This window comes from Bufo gargarizans, chromosome 5, assembly GCF_014858855.1.
Source record: "Bufo gargarizans isolate SCDJY-AF-19 chromosome 5, ASM1485885v1, whole genome shotgun sequence".
Lineage (NCBI taxonomy): Eukaryota > Metazoa > Chordata > Amphibia > Anura > Bufonidae > Bufo > Bufo gargarizans.
The window spans coordinates 197,562,398-197,583,758 of record NC_058084.1 but is presented as its reverse complement, the minus strand read 5'-3'; the positions used below and the strand labels follow the sequence as shown (position 1 = coordinate 197,583,758).

Below are 21,361 nucleotides of genomic sequence, written 5' to 3'. Positions count from 1 at the left end.
AAGAAGAACAAGGTTCCTAGAAGTGATGATTTGTCCCCCCACAGAGCCCTGATCTCAACATTATCAATTGTGTCTAGGATTACATGAAGAAATAGAAGGATTTGAGCCATTTTACAGCCACAGAAGATCTGTGGTTTGTTTCCTTTAAAAACTGTGTGCAAGTGTACCTAGAAGAATTGATGTCGTTTTGAAGCCAAAGGCTGTTCACACCAAATATTGATTTGATTTAGGTTTCTCCTTTTGTTCATTCACTTAATATTTATTTTCATCAAGTAAAAAATGTGAACACTTTTACAGGGTGGCCCACGAAAAAGTAGTCTGCCTCCAGGGATAATATAACAAAATGAACGGGCAAGTGGATTTTTATATATTTTTTTATTACTCACAAGTCACAAAAGATGCTGAAAGTGGTCCCCATTCACATCTATGCATCTTCGGGCACATCGGATTATGTTGGCCGATACTGCTTGCCGCTCTTCAACAGTGATGCTGCAGAAGAAAAAATGTCCTGCTCTTTTCAGCAAGATGGGGCAACATGCCACACCTCCCGGAACTCACTGGCACGGGTTCATAAACTATTTACAGAGGAACGAACTGTGAGCAAGGCCTTATGGCCACCACGTTCCCCAAACTTGTCCAAATGCTATTTTTATCTGTGGGGAAATTTTAAAAGGAAAGTGTATGCTCACAATCCACATCGCCTGGATGAACTCAAGGAAAACATCCCAAACACTATCCACAGCATCACTGAAGAGCTGCAAGCAGTATCGTCCGACATACTCAAAGACTCAGACATGACCGGGAAACTCTTTCAGCATCTTTTGTGACTTGTGGGTAATAAAAAATAAATAAAAATCTACTTGCCCGTTCATCTCGTCATACTATTGCTGGAGACGGGCTACTTTTCCGTGGACCACCCTGTACTTTTGAAAGCATTCTTAGTTTGCAGCATTTTTCCCACACCTTTGCACAGAACTGAATTTGACGGTGACTTGGACTCTTGCAAGTTGGATTCCCTGGATGGATTTAAGTTGAATCCACCCGCCAAGATAGCACACCACATATTAGCATATCTACATGTTACATTTGGACACATTGTGACAGCATAACGACTAAATGATAAAACAATAGACACCAAAAAATTGTGATCAAGATATTTATCCTACATGATGTCTTTTGTGGCAAGTATTAGACTATGAATTTGGGATCATTGATTGGTGTGAATCACAGTACAATACGACGGAATAGCAGACGGGTGTAGTGAAAATTGAATTTCCATGTCCCAATACAAAGTCTGTTACTTACCAAGTGCCATTTTACTCACTTTTATGTGGCTCACTGACCTTATACCACTGCAGGAACCATGAAGCGCTATCTGCATTCCCAATGGCTATACCAGTGCAAGCAGACGGGGACAGATTTTACATCAGAGCCCAGGGGATTCAGATGTAATGTATTGTGCATAGTATATTTGTAGTTATAAGGATATTCAATACTGTATGATGTAGTATTAAACAGTGCAGAACCATCAACTTGCCTTTCTAAAAATACATTGCTAAAAGAACCCTGGATATACAAGAGAAAATATGTGTGGATTTCAGAACCCATAAAAGGATTTATTTTGTGTCTTGTATTTTTTCTATTTGTCTGAACGGTTTCATAACGTCTGCTGATCTCTTCCAAGTTTTCCAGTGTTTAGCAATATTCCACTTAAAGCTGTTGTGTGTGTGATTTGTAAAACTTTCTTCATAATGCTTTTTTTTTTTTTTTTTTTTTTAAAGCTTATTGAGATAAAGCTGCTAAAACATGATGTCATTTACAAGTCTAGAAAGAAAGTGTGATATCAGCAGTTATATTTAGCCATTCCATAGTTATCTGCTCATGAAGATGGCAAGATTCCCATCTTAGAGGCAATAACAGGAAGCCCTTTAATGAATAAGTTGTGTCTGACCAAAAACATTATAAAAAAAAAAAAAAAGGTAAAGTATAATTTCACACTTGTGGTAGAGGAATTTGGCAGGCAGTTCTGTTGCCGTAACCGCAATCCGGATGCAAACTGATAGCATTTGTCAGACGGACAAATGCATTGAAATACCGGATCAGTTTCTCCGGAAAAACGGATCTGGTATTAATTTTATTTTGCATTTTTAAAGGTCTGCGCATGCGCAGACGAGAAACCCGGATCCGTTTTGCCAGAGCACTTAATGCTGGATATGGCATTAATACACTTAAATGTAAATGAATGCCGGATCTGGCATTCCAGCAAGTGTTCAGTATTTTTGGCCGGAGAGAAAACTGCAGCATGCGTAGAGGGACTGAACTGATGCATCCTGAACGGATTTCTCTCCATTCAGAATGCATTAGGATAAAACTGATCAGTTTTTTTCTGGTATTGAGCTCCTGTGACGGAACTCGGTACCGGAAAACAAAAACACTAGTGTGAAAATACTCTTAGTAAAAGAAATTACTACAACAGAATTCTAGTCAAAACGATCAAATATCTCATGTGTTACCCTGGCAATCACAGATGTCCATAATGATAGGGTTCAGGCCCTTGGCACTGTTCTGGAGGTGGGATAAAGACACAGGGGGGGGATTTATCAAACTAGTGTAAAGTAGAACTGGCTTTGTTGCCCATAGCAACCAATCAGATTGCTCATTTCATTTTCCAAAGGAGCTGTGAAAAATGAAAGGTGGAGTCTGATTGGTTGCTATGGGCAACTAAGCCAGTTCTACTTTACACCAGTTTGATAAACCTCCCCCAGAATTTTTCTTCATCTTTCTAATTGCATTGCATTCTCGTGGTCTCAAGAAAAAATGTTATCCACATAAGTACCGTAATTACTAGGATTTTCAGACACAGCAACCAGAACAATATATAATTTCAAAATGACTGTATAAATATTGCATTCACATTTGATACTCTTCTCCATTGCACTAATTTAGAAGTTACCATTAACTTATCAGTCTAGAAAGTTTTAATCCAGACAAAAATGTTGACTTTGGTTCAAAGAATCAAAATATTTCTCGTCTAGTCAATGTGCTGCAGAGGCAAACTCGTAAGCAGTGTAGTCCTAAACTATCAAGTAGAAGCAGACAAAATGTAGGACAAAGAGCAGAAAAGGTTAAGAAACCCAGAGTTTGGTAATGTGTAAGCCCCATATGACTCCGTATATAAACATTTTTGTAAAAGATTGGAAATATCCAATGTTTATGTTCTCCAATCAATCTTTGTACCCATGACTACACAGTGATGCTAACAGGCAATTCATTTATACAGATGGAGGTTTTCTAAAAATGAGTCTCGTGATCATTTCTGTTGCCACTTTGCTTCATGATATTGTCAGTAAGCACGAATACCCTTTGTATGGCACAGCGCAAATGCATCACTCTTCTGTGTTCCTTTGTTAAAGCACTTCTGATTGAATAGTTGGTCTTGCGTACTTTTGTAATTACACTGCTTCACTTATAGAACTCCATAGTCTCATTCTTCAAACATCTGTAGAACTACTTCTACTTTCACACTGGTGTTTTGGCTTTCCGTATGTGAGATCCGTTCAGGGCTCTCACAAGCAGACCAAAACCGATTAGTTTGGCCCTAATGCATTCTGAATGGAAAAGGATCCGCTCAGAATGTATCAGTTTGCCTCCGTTCCGTCTCCATTCCACTTTGGTGTCCGTCTGACGAAACTGAGCCAAACGGATCCGTTCTGACACACAATGTAAGTCAATGGAGACAGATCCATTTTCTCTGACACAATAGAAAATGGATCCATCCTCCATTGACTTTCAGTGGTGTTCATGATGGATCCGTCTTGGCTATGTTAAAGATAATACAAACTGATCCATTCTGAACAGATGCAGATGTTTGCATTATCTAAGCGGATCCGTCACACGAGTGTGAAAGTAGCCTTACTTATAAACCTGTACTTGGGAACCAGCGAACCTGGCACAAACCAAAGTGTTCCCTCTAAGCCTTTGTAGCTAATGAGTGGGCTGTTTGGGACCTGACTGCTCCCTCTAAGCTAGCCAATACAAAACCACAACAAATAATATAAATTAATAATTAGTTATAAAAGAGTCATATGTCAATAGACTAAACCACAGCATAGATGGTTCTCTAGGACACCTAGTTCTAGGAAGTCAATTCCAGTATATCTGATGGTCTTAAAGGGGTCACCTGGGAATTAGAGATTAAAGGGATTCTGTCACCAATTTTAGCCTATAGAGATACGGACATGCGCGGCTAGATTGCCGCTAGCATGTCCGCAATATACTGGTCCTATAGGGCTGTGTGCTTTTATTTTCTTTAAAAAAGGATTTTAGAGATATGTAAATTAGTCTTATAAGATGACCAAGGGGCTGTAGGAACCTTCCTGGTGCCCAGCCACACCCGCCTGTGAAGGAGCCCAGCACCGCCTATGTCCTCCGAATCTCCTCCTTTCGTCATCGATAGATAGCCGTAATCTCGCGCATGCACAGTTCCTTCCCTGAGGCTGATGCCAGCACAGGGAAGGAACACTATACCGGCACTGCGCATGCGCAAGCTCGCGCATCGTAAGATTACGGCTATCTAACGGTGACGAAAGGAGGAGATTCGGAGGACATAGGCGGTGCTGGGCTCCTTCACAGGCAGGCGTGGCTGGGCGCCAGGAAGGTTCCTACAGCCCCTTGGACACCTACAAGACTAATTTACATATCTCTAAAATCCTTTTTTAAAGAAAATAAAAGCACACAGCCCTATAGGACAGGTATATTGCGGACATGCTAGTGGCGATGTAGCCGTGCATGTCCGCAGCTCTATAACCTAAAACTTGGTGACAGAATCCCTTTAATGACCTATCCTCAGGACAGACTCCTGGCACCCCCGCCGTTCAGTTGTTTGAAGAGGCCACTGCACTCACCAGAGCTCCAGTGAGCGCTGTGGTCTCTTCACAGCTTACCAAGCACCACACCATACATTGTATAGCGGCTGTACTTAGTATTGCAGCTCAGTCCCATTCACATGAATAGGAATGAGCTGTGCCTAGGCTACATGACCAATGTATGATGTCACTGGTCTGGTCTGAGAAGAGGCCCAAGTGCTCACGGAGTGCTGCAGCCTCTTCCAACAGCTCATCGGTGGAGGTCCCAGGAGTGGGACAAACACGGATCAGATATTAATGATCTATTATGAGGATAGGTTATCAATATCCAATTACTAGATATTCTATTTAGTCACCGTATTTCACACAATTTAATTTAAATCGAGAATGGTATAACTAGCAAATTTCTAAATCACTTTGGGCATGAGAGAGAATACTGAGCTCCCGAGACTGATAGAAGCACTGCCTATACCAGAGGTGGGCAAACTTTCTGACTCGTGGGCCACAATGGGTTCATATATTGGACCAGGCCAAGAGTAGATGGATGGGGCGTTTGTGTGAATTAATATAAATGTAATTTTAATTTCGTATGGTTTAGTTTAATTCAAGGTAGAAAAGCATAAAACGTTTTATGCAATGAATTTCTTTCATAACATAGTATCTATAACTCATCTTCAAATTTTAGTGGGAACAGTGTTGTTGGTCTCCCTTTTTTGCTAAGGCAGCAAAGTCTGGAGTTAGCTTTGTTGTTGCAATTCGCAGAATAGATACTGTGCCAGTATATATGGCCCCCATAGTGCTTCCCCTCTTCTCCATAGTTCCCCCCCATATTGTGCCAGTATATAGGGCCCCCATAGTGCTTCCCCTCTGCTCCATAGTGGCCCCCATAGTGCTTCCCCTCTTCTCCATAGTGCCCCCCCCCCCATATTGTGCCAGTATATAGGGTCCCCACCCCCCTGTAGCCTATCAGAGGAACGGGCAACGTAGACGCCTCTCCCCTGCACAATTCAACTTTATCGCTGTCCTGAGGCCGGCGATACAGATGAATATGGAGATGAGCGCTTCCACAATGGAAGCGCTCATCTCCACTCCTGCTGCCTCTGGACAGCTCTGCGGGCCAGATAAAAAGGTCCGCCGGGCTGTAGTTTGCCCATCACTGGCCTATACACTGCTTCTGAAGAGCAGAGAAGGTCTTGTGTGTCTAAGTCAGATCTCTCTCCTTAGCAGATTTTTAAGCTTCCTAGAAGAAAAAAAAACTGTGGGAAGTAAGGTCACAGCATATAGTACTGGCAGATTCAACTGTGCAGCTGAAATCATTTGGCTGAAATAGACTTTTGAGATGCCCAAAAGCACCAATTCTTTCACAATTGTGATTGTACAAAGAAACACAGCACAGGTATGTTTTAAGCAGAATAGTGTTTGGCTTAGGGTACTGAAGGTGTTAATGTCTGTATGCCTGATAATCTATGGCAGTGAGGAGTTTAATCACTGCCTCACAGTTTAGAGGTGGTGTTCACAACGATTACAACACTTTTCCTTTAACTATATATCTCTCAGTCTAAGCTTATCATACATTCATATTAGCATATTGATTTGATATGGTGCTGTTTGATATCAAAGCTAAATGGATGAAAAAAGCACCAAGGTCCCTCTTTTCTTCCAAGTAGTCTCAATGCTAAAAACTTCATACATTCCTCCATAAGACAGACAAACAAAAGGACATTTTTGTAAATAAAATTTATTTTGCTCTGTTTTCCAAGATTAACATTGAAACCACAAAAACAGTATAATACATTAATATATTGACTATTTACAATATACAGTAGTGTATTCAATTTCTCGAAAATATAGATACAAAAGCCTGAAGAAACCCCAATGAGGTACTCCAATTTAGGATATTTCATCATAGATGAAAAGTTAAAGAACTGGCCCATAGCAACCTAAATCAAACCTAGGGGAAAGGAAAATTAGGCAAAGCAACAAACTGATTAAGTGTGAGTGCAGTAAACACAATTCCTCCCCTTAGTAAGTATTGCACAATCAATTCACACAAAAAGATAGATAATATAACACAGGTTTTATGGCAATCAACCTCAAAAAACCGATTTATCTTTATGAATCCAACAAAACTATGTTAAATGTCATTCCAATAAAATGACCCAGAATAGGAGAAAACCGGATAGAGTTGCAGGACATGCTAGCTAGTGGGAGAACCATGGCTTGCCTCAGCATGCTAGAAAATGTTCGCAGTGGGTTTAGCATTTATAGACATCTAGAGTGTAGAGTTGCAGTCAGTAATGCAAACCGTTGTACCGAATAAATGCTTTCTTCTCCTGTATTTCATGTCAATTAAAGTATTGAATAAAAATGGAGCTTGACCTGGCCACTATGTAGCATCAGCTCAACTCAAGGCAATAATGGTAAAAGTTCTTGATTGCTAAACATTTTGGTTCTTAGTTCATTCCATTGGTATGTTGGAAGAAAAGAAAAAAGCGCATATCCACAGGAAGCAGCATCTTGAGGAAGATATCACATCTTCAGGAAGACGATCTCAGCCAAGACTATAAATGAAAAAAGTAGACCAGTCAGTGAAAGGTTTAGCTCTCTGCATGGACAGCATTCACAATAGGTAATATGATGTATGCATGCCCTATATCTGATTGCTGGGCGCGCAATCTGTGATCAGTTTATAATCCAGGAATCCTTCAAACTAGTAGGGTGGGTCCAAAGCAGACAACCCTAAAAGCTGTAAGGAGAACCTTTGAAAAGCCAAAATGAGATTTTTCTTGTGGCTTCTATTTTCATAGATTAAAAACATTTTGAAAGATCGTTAAAGGCAATTACACAATTATTTACAGTAACTTTAAGAGACAATTTTCAGCACAGTCTTGGGTATTTATCAAGCACATAAAAGTGAATGGAGCAGTGGACCAACATGCACACCTCTGTTCCATTCAGAAAGAAGACTTAGGGTGACTGGGGTCCTGCGGTAGAAGCCCCCTGATCAAATGTTTATCTTGAGGATAACCAATTTAAAGGGGTTGTCCCCTTCACTCCTTCAGGATGTACAAGCAGAGCATAGGAGCATTTCCTTGCTCCAATGCTCCCCTTGCCTTGCATCGAAAAGGTCCGTTTGTTGTGAGCCGGTGAGGTACCAGGCTTCACAGCACTATGCTAGGCGGTGACGTCAACATCATATCACTATTACCCACCTCTAAAACAGCCCAGAACAATGCTATACACCGCCTATTTGTGCTGGTAGCATTACCGGGCTCCCAGCTAGGCGGAAGTCTCTGCATAGCATAGTGTTATAAGGTCGGTACGTCACCGGGCCCTGCGTGTTGGCTGCTCAAGGAAATGCTCTGATGCCCCACTCGTACACGATAAAACAGTGAAGGCGAGCTTATGTCAACCCCCTTAACAATCCCTTATAAGCTGAACCCAAGGTAGTTGTGGCACTTCTGGTTTCTTACTTTTTATTCACTTTTTGTTAGTCTGAAACATTTATTCGTGTTCATTCTATTACTCTGATTCAGTTTTTTCATGCCGTCTAGTCAGAGGCTGTCCTCTCTAGCATTTTCCCATACAGCAGATTGCGCTGTGTAAACAGGGATCTGCTGCCCAGAAACAATGATTCTCCATGGGGGCGAGTGATTGCTCATCCTCATAGAAGAGGAGGTGACTGCTGCATGTAAATGCAACTCTCACCTCCTCTGACGAGCAGGCAGTTATCAGGAATAAGTAGCTTGTCCCCTATAATTGCCTCCTGAGTTGTCCTGTTTAAAGGGGCTTTTACCGAGTTGTAGAAAGCAGGAAATATCAGCCTAATTTGTGTGTGCACGGACGCTCTGGTGGTTAAAATAAAAACAGTTAAATTTTTTTTTTTAAGGATATATATTTAAAAAATCCCACCAAAATAAAAACAAAAACATTTTCTCACACACAGAACTTGCATAGTCATCATGAAGCTATACAATGTCAATTAGGCAGCTAATGTCTCCATATAGCTCTGGTCTACCTATTTATTTCTTATTCATTTTTTTTTTATTCAAAATCGTATCGTTTGTAGACACACACACTCAGGCATACATTGGCATACACATATCAAATAGATACAGCTTTTTAAAAGGATCCAGTCACCTCAGTTTTGGCCAAGCAACTCACACAGGCATGTAGAGCAAACAGTCATTCCTCCATAGCTCTTTGGTTCTTGTGCCATACGTAAATTAGGTGGCTTTCTTTCAGCCTCCGTCCTGCCTCTAACCTTTTAACTGCCAACTCTGGTCTATCCCACTTTTTAAGCCAGGTCCATCAACATTGGGACATCGACACAATTCTAACAATTTTTGCTCTGTACACCACCACAATGGATTTGAAATGAAACGAACAAGATGTGCTTTAGGGTCCATTCACACATCCGTGTGTGTTTTGCGGATCCACGGATCCGCAAAACACGGACAACGGCAATGTGCGTTCCGCATTTTGCGGACCACACATTGCCAGCACTAAGAGAGAATATGCCTATTCTTGTCCGCTATTGCAGACAAGAATAGGACATGTTCTATTTTTTTCAGGATCGGAATTGCGGACCCGGAAGTGCGGGTCTGCAATTCTGGATCGGGGCCGCACGTCATGCGGACCCATAGAAATGTATGGGTCCGCAATTCCATTCCGCAAAATGCGGAATGGAATTGCAGATGTGTGAATGGAGCCTTAACTTCAGACTGTCAGCTTTAATTTGAGGGTATTTACATCCAAATCAGGTGAACGGTGTAGGAATTACAACAGTTTGCATATGTGCCTCCCACTTGTTAAGGGGCAAAAGTAATGGGACAGAATAATAATCATAAACGTTCACTTTTTAATACTTGGTTGCAAATCCTTTGCAGTCAATTACAGCCTGAAGTCTGGAACGTATAGACATGACCAGACGCTGGGTTTCATCCCTGGTGATGCTCTGCCAGGCCTCTACTGTAACTGTCTTCAGTTCCTGCTTGTTCTTGGGGCATTTTCCCTTCAGTTTTGTCTTCAGCAAGTGAAATGCATGCTCAATCGGATTCAGGTCAGGTGATTGACTTGGCCATTGCATAACATTCCACTTCTTTCCCTTAAAAAACTCTTTGGTTGCTTTTGCAGTATGCTTTGGGTCATTGTCCATCTGCACTGTGAAGCGCCGTCCAGTGAGTTCTGAAGCATTTGGCTGAATATAAGCAGATAATATTGCCCGAAACTTCAGAATTCATCCTGCTGCTTTTGTCAGCAGTCACATCATCAATAAATACAAGAGAACCAGTTCCATTGGACGCCATACATGCCCACGCCATGACACTACTACCACCACCATGCTTCACTGATGAGGTGGTATGCTTTGGATCATGAGCAGTTCCTTTCCTTCTCCATACTCTTCTCTTCCCATCACTCTGGTACAAGTTGATCTTGGTCTCATCTGTCCATAGGATGTTGTTCCAGAACTGTGAAGGATTTTATAGATGTCGTTGGGCAAACACTAAACTGGCCTTCCTGTTTTTGAGGCTCACCAATGGTTTACATCTTGTGATGAACCCTCCATATTCACTCTGGTGAAGTCTTCTCTTGACTGTTGACCTTGACACACATACACCTACCACCTGGAGAGTGTTCTTGATCTGGCCATCTGTTGTGAAGGGTGTTTTCTTCACCAGGGAAAGAATTCTTTGGTCATCCACCAGTTGTTTTCTGTGGTCTTCTGGATCTTTTGGTGTTGCTAAGCTCACCGGTCCGTTCCTTCTTTTTACCAATGTTTCAAACAGTTGTTTTGGCCACGTCTAATGTTTTTTGCTATCTCTCTGATGGGTTTGTTTTGTTTTTTCAGCCTAATCATGGCTTGCTTCACTGATAGTGACAGCTCTTTGGATCTCATCTTGAGAGTTGACAGCAACAGATTCAAAATGCAAATAGCACACTTGAATTGAACTCTGGACCTTTTATCTGCTCATTGTAATTGGGATAATGAGGGAATAACACACACCTGGCCATGGAACAGCTGAGAAGCCAATTGTCCCATTACTTTTGGTTCCTTAACAAGTGGGAGGCCCATATGCAAACTGTTGTAATTCCTACACCGTTCACCTGATTTGAATGAAAATACCCTCAAATTAAAGCTGACAGTCTACAGTTAAAGCACGTCTTGCTAGTTTCATTTCAAATCCATTGTGGTGGTGTATAGAGCAAAATTTTTTACAATTGTATCGATGTCCCAATATTTATGGACCTGACTGTACTTCTGCAGGACAATAGTTCTGTGAAGCTACGCTTCTGCACACTGTGGTTACACTGCACAGCCATTGATAAAGAGCTATCACTGCGCATGCAAGAAATTCAGTGAGCGGATGTAAAAAGAACATCCACAAATTTGATGAGAGTATGGTTACTTTCTAAACTCTTACATACACCGAACTCTTCCCAGTGAACTTACATCACCTAATTACATACAATGTAGGAAATTAATTGATCAGATGAAAACTGTACTCGAGCACTCAAAGACTGCAATAAAAACATGCAACCACAATGTCAGTTAGCAGGAACCAACTCTATTCCACTTCACTAGTGCGTTTCCTAGCCAGCCGGGGCCTTAGTCAATAAATTTTTCATCTGATCATATATTTGTGACTATTTGGAGCTGCATTCCATCCACTTAGGGGAGCTGGTATTTCTGCTTCTCTTTTTTATCGTCTCACTATTAAACGAGTATCAGAAAAGTGTGCGTTTTTATTAGTAAGATTTATCACGGAATGGAAAATGCTAAATGCATGTACTTTATTATTAATCCCTTAAAAAGGAAGGGGGGTAGTTGTGTCAAAAATCCACAAATTGTTTTAATCCATTCAGGGCTAGGAGCATCAAGGAAAGAGCGCTAAAAAGAATATCACGCCCTTCCAAAGATGCCACAAATAAAACAAACAGCCCATATGTGACAAATGACTGTCACCACAAAGACTATGTGGTCACTAAAAAACAATCAGAATATGGGGGGGGGGTGGTATGTAGTCTGGAAAACGTCGATCATTGTATGCCTCTAGCTGCAGTGTAACCAGCTTACGTAGGACTAAGCAGACCAGTTTGTTCTGGGTTAGTCATATGTAGCTTGAGACAACCCAGATATCAAGCGCTTTCCACAGACCTAACTCACTCTCCCAAACTAAGCTATAACCCCATACAGCGTCTCAAAAGATGCTTGACGCGTTTCTTCTATCAAAAATCATCAGGAGGAGGATAAAGTGCACGTGGAGTACATTAGCAAAGATGCCGCCCTACTTGTGGTGTGTGGCAACATAATCGCCGCTGTGACGGCCACTCCAAGCGCTGTCTTATAGCGGGAACGTTTGTCCGCCTGCATATCATGGTCCCACAAAGATGAGAAAGCCTGCCTTACATAGATAGAGAGGGATATCATAGGCAGAACGTGTCCCAAAGCCGGGATACATGTGGGTATCTGAGTTAATAGTACAAGCAGGCAGGTGCACCATTATGCGTATACAAATAAGGCGCTCCAGATCGGAGCCTAAACAATATTGTACAGACATACAGGGACAGCACAACAAAGTGTCAATATTATTCCATTCACTTGATGTAGCCGTTATTGTTAAAAAGTAACAATATCAGCAAGCCCACAGAGTATGTAAGTGAGCCATATATGATCCTACATGGCAGATAATTACACATTTTTTTCACAAAAAAGGTATCAATTTATTGATCAATAAAGCAGGCAAATGAAATATGATCATTTAAGCCTAGAGGTCGCACTGTGTTCAGCCTAAAGGTCCACTGAGCTTCTTTCCGGAGGACGCATTGGTCAAAATTGCCTCCTCTCGGAGATGGTCTTACGATCTCAATCCCTTGAAATGGGATCGATCGTGCATCTCCAGAGTGATGTAAATTGATATAGCATTGATGACAGGATTAAAACAATTTGTGGATTTTTGACACAACTACCTCCCTTCCTTTTGAAGGTATTAAAGGAAGCCTGTCATCAACTTTATGCCGATCTCACTGAGGGCAGTATAAAATAGTGACAGAAATGCTGATTTCAGCAGTGTGTCACTCATGTGCTAAAAGTAAGTGGTTGCCGAGAACCAGCATCGTAATCATTGCAGCCCAGGCCTGGAAAAGAGTCAAATCTACCTGAGGAGAGTCCTGGTTATTCATAATCTCCTGCTCTCCCTGCCCATGTGCTGATGGTTGGCAGTTCTCTTCTAGGGAGAAAACTAGGTAGAAGACTCAGTCATCAGCAGGTGGGCAGGAGAGCAGGAATTTATGAATAACCAGGACTCTTCTCAGGTGGTCGTGACTCTTTTCCAGGCCCAGTCTGCAATGATTGTGATGTTCGTTCTCGGCAACCTCTTACTTTTAACTTTCAAAATGACAGAGTGCTGAAATCAACTCACCTGTCTCTACTTTTTTCTGCCTTTAGTATGGGCAGCATAAAGTTGATAACAGGTTCCCTTTAATAATAAAGTACATGTTTTTAGCGCTTTCCCTTCCGTGATAAAAAAATAATAATTCACATGCAAACAAATTGCAAAGTTACTGCACAACCATTATCATTTTTTCTCTAGGTATTGGTGTGTGTTTTTTGGTGCCAAGACCGTAAACCCATCCCCTTTAAAGAAGCACCCCAAGCAGCCCATTAGAAAGGCACATGAGATCATCTCTAGTGAATGTAATCTTATCAGTGACTGTATTTGTAAGTTATAACCTCCCTTCTGATCCTTAGCTGTGTCATGTGACCAACACACTGCCTCTCCAACTGATTTATTGTGACATTGAGGCTCCCATAGGAATACAGAGAGAAACTGGCTTCGTGTCCACACATAAGATGCTGTGTTATTTGGAGAGTCAGTGTGTAGGTCACAGAGCACAGCTGAGAATCAGAAGGGAGGGGATAACTCATAAAGTCACTGGTAAGCAACTTCGCTTCACAACCGTTTACATCATGTACCTTTCGAAAAAGGTCAGAGAATAAAAATGTTTGTGGGAGCGCTTCCATAAACTGTAGAGTTACAGGTGACTGATTTTACAGTGTAGCTCACGTCATAGTCTTAATGAAATACCTATAATCATATTTTTATTTTAATCAATTAGTTATGGTTTTTATAGGACCAAATTCCTATTGTATTCATAGTAGAAAAATGAAGTTGGAAGAGACACAAAGATTGTAAAAGATTACTAAAATGAGGGTGTGCATTTGGAAAAATTTGGATGTACTGTACAAAATATGATTAGGAATAGGAGGCCCATGAAGAGTTTTGATCTACAGCTACAGATGAGTATTGAGAAGCACTAAATTTAGGAATAGCACAAACTTAATATAGAGGATATATTTATTAGAATACAACACTTTTCTCACTCACCCGCATGCTAACTGATTCAGAAGATACCACTGCGAGGCGGGGTAAACTACAAAGCCAGGGAGAAAAGAGCTTAGTGCAGTTAATTCAGACATAGGAGGTTAGTTATACATATGCCTATTCAGATTAGCAAGCAGGGATTAAAAGTTGAGCTGGATGCTAATCTAAACCATAAAACATACAGTATACTATTCTATTGGGCTGTTACTCTGCAGTCAAGCAAAGCGGAGATGCTTTTCAGACCTAAGTAGGCTAAGATGATCTTATCTGAAAGGAGAAAATAATTTAAGATCTGTCAAGAATTCATTAGAAGAAGCAAGTTGTAGAGGTCACTGCATGTTTAGGACCTCAGTACTATGTTCTCTGGATCGGAAGGCCACAAGTAAATTTATAACATGTGTAGAAAAGAACCGGTAATTACAAGTAATTAAAGGGGTTAACCAAGACTTATAAAGTATCCTTAGCTATCAGTGTTTGAGGGTTTGACCACCCCATTGGACAGGAGAATGAAAATGCCCCTATATTGTTTACAAAATCAGTGCTTTATATTGCAGCTCAGTCTCATGGAAGCACAGCCACCCCATTCGTACGTGCTGCACCTTTGTAAACAATGAAGGGGCTCGAGGGGTGTGTCCCAAATGTCACTGTTTTCACCTTCAGGGAAATCTTTTTCTACATCTTCTACATTCTTCAGGTGTCACTGACTCTACAGATTGTTCGATTTCCTCACTGAATTCAGTTAAAGACTGACTGCTTAATTTGTAGTCCAGTCCTTATCTTTAGTTTCCTGACAATGGGTAAACATTCATTTAATGGAAATGTCTCATCAGAAAATTAGTTTCTTTTTTAGGAACTTTTGGCCATTTTTTATTTTTAACATTTTCCATGTCCCTAGCTACAATAAAAGGCCTCATGCAGACGGTCCACAAATCGTGAATCCGCAAAACACGGATGGCATCCGTGCAGGTTCCGCGATTTGCGGACCACCACGGCCAGCCTTCAATATAAATAAATGTCTATTCTTGCCCGCGGACAAGAATAGGACATGTTTATATTTTTTTGGCGGGGCCATGGAACACGGCAACGGATGCGGACAGCACACGGATGCAGACCAAAACAACGGCCATGTGCATGAGGCCAAAAAAATAAAAATCCTGCAGTTTTCACACTGATCACTAGGCCTAAAATATGTTAAGACTCCTGTCTTTTGATATCGCTACATGGGCCATAGACACAATGGACAGGTGCTGACCCCATTGACTTCTATGGAGTATTGTAAGCATGCTCTGTCACCTGTGTGATAGGTGTTAATTGTCATTGTAATTCTGCATTCGGTGATATTGATAATGGCAACTGATAAAAGTTAGGCTACTTTCACGTTAGCAGCAGTCTTCTCCGGCAGGCTGTTCTGGCGGGTGAACAACCTGCCAGATCCATGCCGCCGCTAGTGCACGCGTGCTGCCGGAATTTCCGGCCGCAGCACGGCAAACATGCCGAGAGGCGGCCGGAATAAAACTGCGACATGCTGCTAATGTGAAAGTAGCTTTATCTGTACAAAACAGAAAATCATCACCTATTATTGGACCTAGTGACCAGAGTAAAAATGCATTTTTTTTTTTTTAAGTGACATGAGAAAAAATAAAATAAAGTTTAACACAAAAATGCTATTTTGAACAATAGGTCATTTTCTGATGACAGGTTCCCTTTAAGCTGAGCTCTAATCTTTTTCATCATAATTCAGCTACTGGGTAAAGTTAAATTACACTGGCAGATCACACAGGCGACTGTCAGGAGAGAAGCGTTCCTTCCAGGCAATCGCCTGCTATTACATGCAGCGATCTCCTCAGCGACCGATAATGTCATTGCTCATCCCCATACTGAATCATTGTTTGCTGGCAGCAGATTGTGATTAGACACCGCGATTTGCACTGACAAACTATGATTTTTAAACCTGTTGAAGGATTCAATTGCATTTGCTCGTTCATAGGGTAATCGGCGGCAGTATTACACTGCCAGATCATTGCTAAGAAGTGTTCATACTTCATACGATCTGCAAGATTATCTGCCAGTGTAATACAAGAGATTTCAGTGAGATGGAGAAAGAACTGTTTACAGAGTCAGTGATAACTGAAGGCTGCAGGAGTCAAATAATAGAAAAATATTAATATAGACCAATTGGCCGGCAAATAGAGGAGTGGGCTGGCACTTCGTTTTTCAGTACCTCCTATTGCAATGCCTGGGAGCTACAGAAACAGCGCAGCACAGCTGTTTCCGAGTAAGAGCGCATTCACAAAACTGTATTTTTGGTCTGCATCCGATCTGCATTTTTTTGTGGATAATATGCGGACCTGTTCATTTCAATGAAAAGGCAATAGTCGAGGCTCACCTGGTCCCGGTTTGAAGTGGAGGCACGGATATTCGCCAGGAACTCAGCGATAGTGGAAATATAAGTGAAGAAGGAGATCCAGCTTCCAATTAACCATATAAATGCTTTAATGAAAAACGTGCTAAAATCCAGACATGTACATCAGGTTGACCGGATGTACATGTCTGGATTTTAGCACGTTTTTCATTAAAGCATTTATATGGTTGATTGGAAGCTGGATCTCCTTCTTCACTTATATGTTCATTTCAATGGGGCTGCAAAATATGCAGACAGCAAAACAGAACATGTCCTATTCCTGTCCGTTTTGCAGCCAAGAATAGGCATTTGTTGCACAGTGCAATTCGCAGACCGCAAAACGGAAAGGGTCATGTGAATTCCCCCTTATGGAAAAAGCATATCTTGCTGTGCTACGCTGTTTCCGTAGCTCCCATGCACTGCAATGGGAGCTACGGAGAAAGTGGAGCGCTACCCCCCCCCACCCCGTTTTCCAGCCACCTGGTGATCGGCACTTCCTCTCATCACGCCTTACTAACGGCAAGATGGGACAACTGCTTTAAGGAATAATATATTCTATACTTTCACATATATCAAAACCGAGCCAAAACTGTTCAGTTTAGGGCCAATGTATTGTGAATCGGGTATGCTCTGTTCAGGCTGCATCAGTATGCCTACAGTTCCTGCAGTATTGCGTTTTGTGACTGGACACAAAACCGCTGCAAGCTGCGTAAATCAATGGTGTCGTGTCGTTTTTTTTTCCGGATACTAAAATAAACGGATCTGTCACCCATTGATTTACATTGTTTTTAGTGACTGATCCGGTTTGTTCCATTTTCATTTAACACAACTGCATTCTAACGGAATAGATGCATCCTGATGTGTTAAATCAAACAGAATTGTTCTGGTCCGGTTTTGAGATCCTCTGCCGGATCTCAAAACCAGAAACCAAATCGCAGATGTGAAAGTAGCCTAATTGGAATATTATAAGTCAATATGTATACAAAAATAAGTGATCTGTGAAGGACACATTCACCTGCCGTAAAAACCACAAAAGAAATTCATGTGCTTGAAAAACTGCATGAAGTAAAATCCACTCCGTTTTCCACAATGTTTAAACCTCAATGTTGGGGTTGTAGATACACGCTACAAATCTGCAACATATGTTATATGCCATGTTGGATGTGGCCTAACACGATATGTTTCCTACAGTAGTAGTGCACGCCAAGATGTCCACAGTCCGTTGGCATGTGTACTGCTGCTCGTCAGGTCTGGTTCTGGTAGGATTTTGTAATTATTTATGATTGCTGTACTTTTACTGTACCACAGATAACAGTAAGGGGCCTACATGCTAGCGGTGATGTGGACATGCACATTAGGCAAATGTCAGCTGCACCCACCGTTTTGTAGAAACTGGCCAACCCTCTAAAATGAAGGCCAATGACAGACTCTCCCCTAACGGTGGATAGTGAGGAAAAGTAGGGTCGGCATGCTTGATGTCAACATGTCAACCTTTTCGTTCTCATGGGAGATGAGCTGCCACTAGAGATGTCTGGCATTCCCCTCTTTGTATTGAGAACACATGCATGCTCGGTTTAGTCGAGCATTCAGGAGTATGGGGGGGGGGGGGGGGTCAGAAGGAAAAGCTATCAGTCAACCAAGTGTCCGGCCGACAGCTAGCCAAGTTAGTTTGAGCTCAGACAAACTGTGCTGTCTATTGTCGCCTTATAATAATATGACAGACATGTAAACCAAGTGTTAGCATAAGGAAAACTAGCGTAAACATGAAAACTCTTGTAATAACATGACAGACATGTAAACCATGTGCTAGCATATGGAAAACTAGATTAAACATGAAAACTAAATGTGAAATACAGATTTAGGGTCCATTCAGACATCCGCAAGTGTTCTGCGGTCCGCAAATTGCGGATCCGCAGAAGACCGGACCACACATGGCCGCCACCCCAATAGAAATGCCTTTTCTTGTCAGTGTCTGCGGATAAGAACAGGACAGGTTCTATTTTTATGCGGGGCTGCAGAACGGAAGGGCGGATGCGGACAGCAAACTGTGTGCTGTCGACATCTGCACGTCCGTTCCGCGGCCCCATTGAAAAAAGGATCCTGACCCATTCATACAGATGTGTGAATGGACCCTTAAACTGATGAGATGAGATGGCGGCAATCAACATATGTAATGTATGACTACTTTCCACAATGAGACAATAGTAGTGGAAATGAAGAAGGCTACTAGAGAAATAAGGTTAGGGAGGCTGAGGATTAGACATGAAAGAACTCATGTAAAAGGTATAAAACGCCAAACTGTATTTTCTAGTATTCAAGCTTTCAACAAATAACACAGATTGAATTAACGTATTACGCTCATCATCTAATTCAAGAGAAGGACGCGATGATGCAACCACAGCGTTACAAACCATGCATTTCTCCCCTCTTTGCTGACTCGGATGCAGTGGTCACATGGACACGAATAAAAGCGGGGGTTCACAAGGTGTTTCTTCATTTTACTCACAAAAAAATTAAAATAAATAAAAACACTATGCTAAATAAAGTGAATACCTATATTTAAAAATAAAACTATGAAAGAAAAAGGATTTTTATTTTAGTTTTTATTGTTATTTAAGGTTTTTTTATTGTTATTTTATGGAACATAAAAGTGAATGAACCCTTTCTTTTGACAGTCAAGGCAGGAAGAGGTTAATTCACAGACAGCAGGATCACAGTTAAAGGGGTTGTCCGGGTTCAGAGCTGAACCCGGACATCCCTCCATTTTCACCCTGGCAGCCCCCCTGACAGTTCATGCTCCGAAGCTCTCCTTTGCCCTGCGCTAAATTGCACAGGGCAAAGGCATTTTTAGGAGTTCCGGTGACGTACCGGGGCTCTCCATGGGGCTGACAGGAACTCCGGTGACGTCACCGGCACTGATGGGCGGGATTTAGCTCTGCCCTAGCTCCAATGCTAGGCTCGGGGGGGCTGCCGGGGTGAAAATAAGGGTATGTCCGGGTTCAGCTCTGAACCTGGACAACCCCTTTAGGGTCCATTCACACATCCGTGAGTATTTTGCAGATCCACAAAACACGGACAGCGGCAATGTGTGTTCCGCATTTTGTGGACCACACATTGCCGGCACTAAAAGAATATGCCTATTCTTGTCCGCTATTTTAGGATCGGAATTGCGGACCCTGAAGTGCGGGTCCGTGCGGGTGTATAGGTCTGCAATTCCGTTCCGCAAAATGCGGAATGGAATTGCGGATGTGTGAATGGACCCTAACTCTCACATCAAGGATCTTAGTTGAGCACGCCTCTACTGGCTCTTCTTCAAAGTGGATCATTGTGACAGCCTGTTATAGCAATCATCACTGTGACAGCGAGGTCGCTGCGATCTGCTGCTCCACGGGGTCCTGGCAGACTGTAAATTTACCTCACCGCTTTTATACAGTGGGTTACCACCCCCATGTATAAAGCCGAGCGGGGATAGGCAAGTTCTTAACGAGAACCTGTCACTACGAAAATGCAGTGCAATATGGAAGCAGCAAGTAATAGAGCAGGAGTGGCTGAGCAGATTGATATATAGTTTTGTGGGAAAAGATGCATGAAAATTTGGAATGAATTCATTTAAATTTCTGACCTGTGTTCAGTGGTCAAGTGAGCGGTCTAATCAGACTGATAGCGTTCCTGGTATACAGGTGCTTACATGGACGGCTGTCAATCACTGATGAGCCAGTTCATTGGCTATTCACAGAGACGCGTTCCCTTTTATCTAGGTTTCTGTTATGCTGTCTACTACTGTAATCAGCATAACAAAGTGTTCCGATTTTTTTATATCTTTGCATCCATGAGATTGAGAGATAATTCTTACCACAGGTTTGGAATCTTCTCTTTCCAAGATCTTCTGAGCCTGATCAGCAGGAAATTTAAGAACTGTAGTAATAACTTTTGCCATGGTCTAAAATGTAAAAAAAAGAGGGAATTGCATAAAAAAACATAATGCAAAAGGTAAGTATGCAATGCATTTATTGTATTCCATGTTATTGACTGAATCTCAATGTTCGAAATTTTGGAAAGAAATTCTAAGTGATGAATAAGAGTCTGATCTGTTCCATATTTGAGATGATGAAACCTCATTGCCAGAAAAGAATCAGCCTTTGCATGGCTGGTGGCTGACTTTCCAGTATTTTGACACGGATGGTCTATCTTCAGAATAAGTCATAAATATCTGACCGGCGCGGGTCTGACAGCATCACCTGCTGATCAGCTCTTCTGCAATAGCTCTGGTGCCTGTACTACACAGCTCCATCCATTATGTACTGGCGAAGCTGGTTACTGCAGCATTGCATTCACTTTACTGGGGGCAGCAGTGGAGTAACCAGCTCCCTCCACTAAACAATGGAAGAAGCCATGTGGTTCAGGCACCAAAACCATTGCAGATCAGGTGATCACCTGGGGTGTGGGGTGTCAGACCAGTTATTGCTGGCTTAGGCTACTTTCACACTAGCGTTCGGGCAGATCCGTTCTGAACGGATCCGCTCATAATAATGCAGACGGAGGCTCCGTTCAGAACGGATCCGTCTGCATTATTTTTAGCATATAACAGCTAAGTGTGAAAATAGCCTCGTACGGATCCGTCCAGACTTTCAATGTAAAGTCAATGGGGGACGGATCCGCTTGAAGATTGAGCCACATTGTGGCATCTTCAAACGGATCCGTCCCCATTG

At 41.9% G+C, this 21,361-nt stretch overlaps 1 protein-coding gene across 4 annotated transcripts in view; it reads right to left on the bottom strand.

Annotated features, from left to right (window-relative positions):
• Positions 1–6,583: 6,583 nt before the first annotated feature.
• GOLGA4 (golgin A4) overlaps positions 6,584–21,361 on the bottom strand; it is a 122,110-nt gene continuing 107,332 nt past the window's right edge. For 3 of the 4 annotated variants that reach the window (XM_044293480.1, XM_044293482.1, XM_044293483.1), the window contains 3 exons: positions 20,506–20,592; positions 14,255–14,300; positions 6,584–7,426 (listed from right to left, as the gene is read on the bottom strand). In XM_044293480.1, coding sequence (XP_044149415.1) covers positions 14,271–14,300; positions 20,506–20,592 — 117 coding nt within the window. In that variant the 3' untranslated portion in view covers positions 6,584–7,426; positions 14,255–14,270. The remainder of the gene's footprint in view (positions 7,427–14,254; positions 14,301–20,505; positions 20,593–21,361) is intronic. The other variant, XM_044293481.1, reaches the window with a different exon arrangement.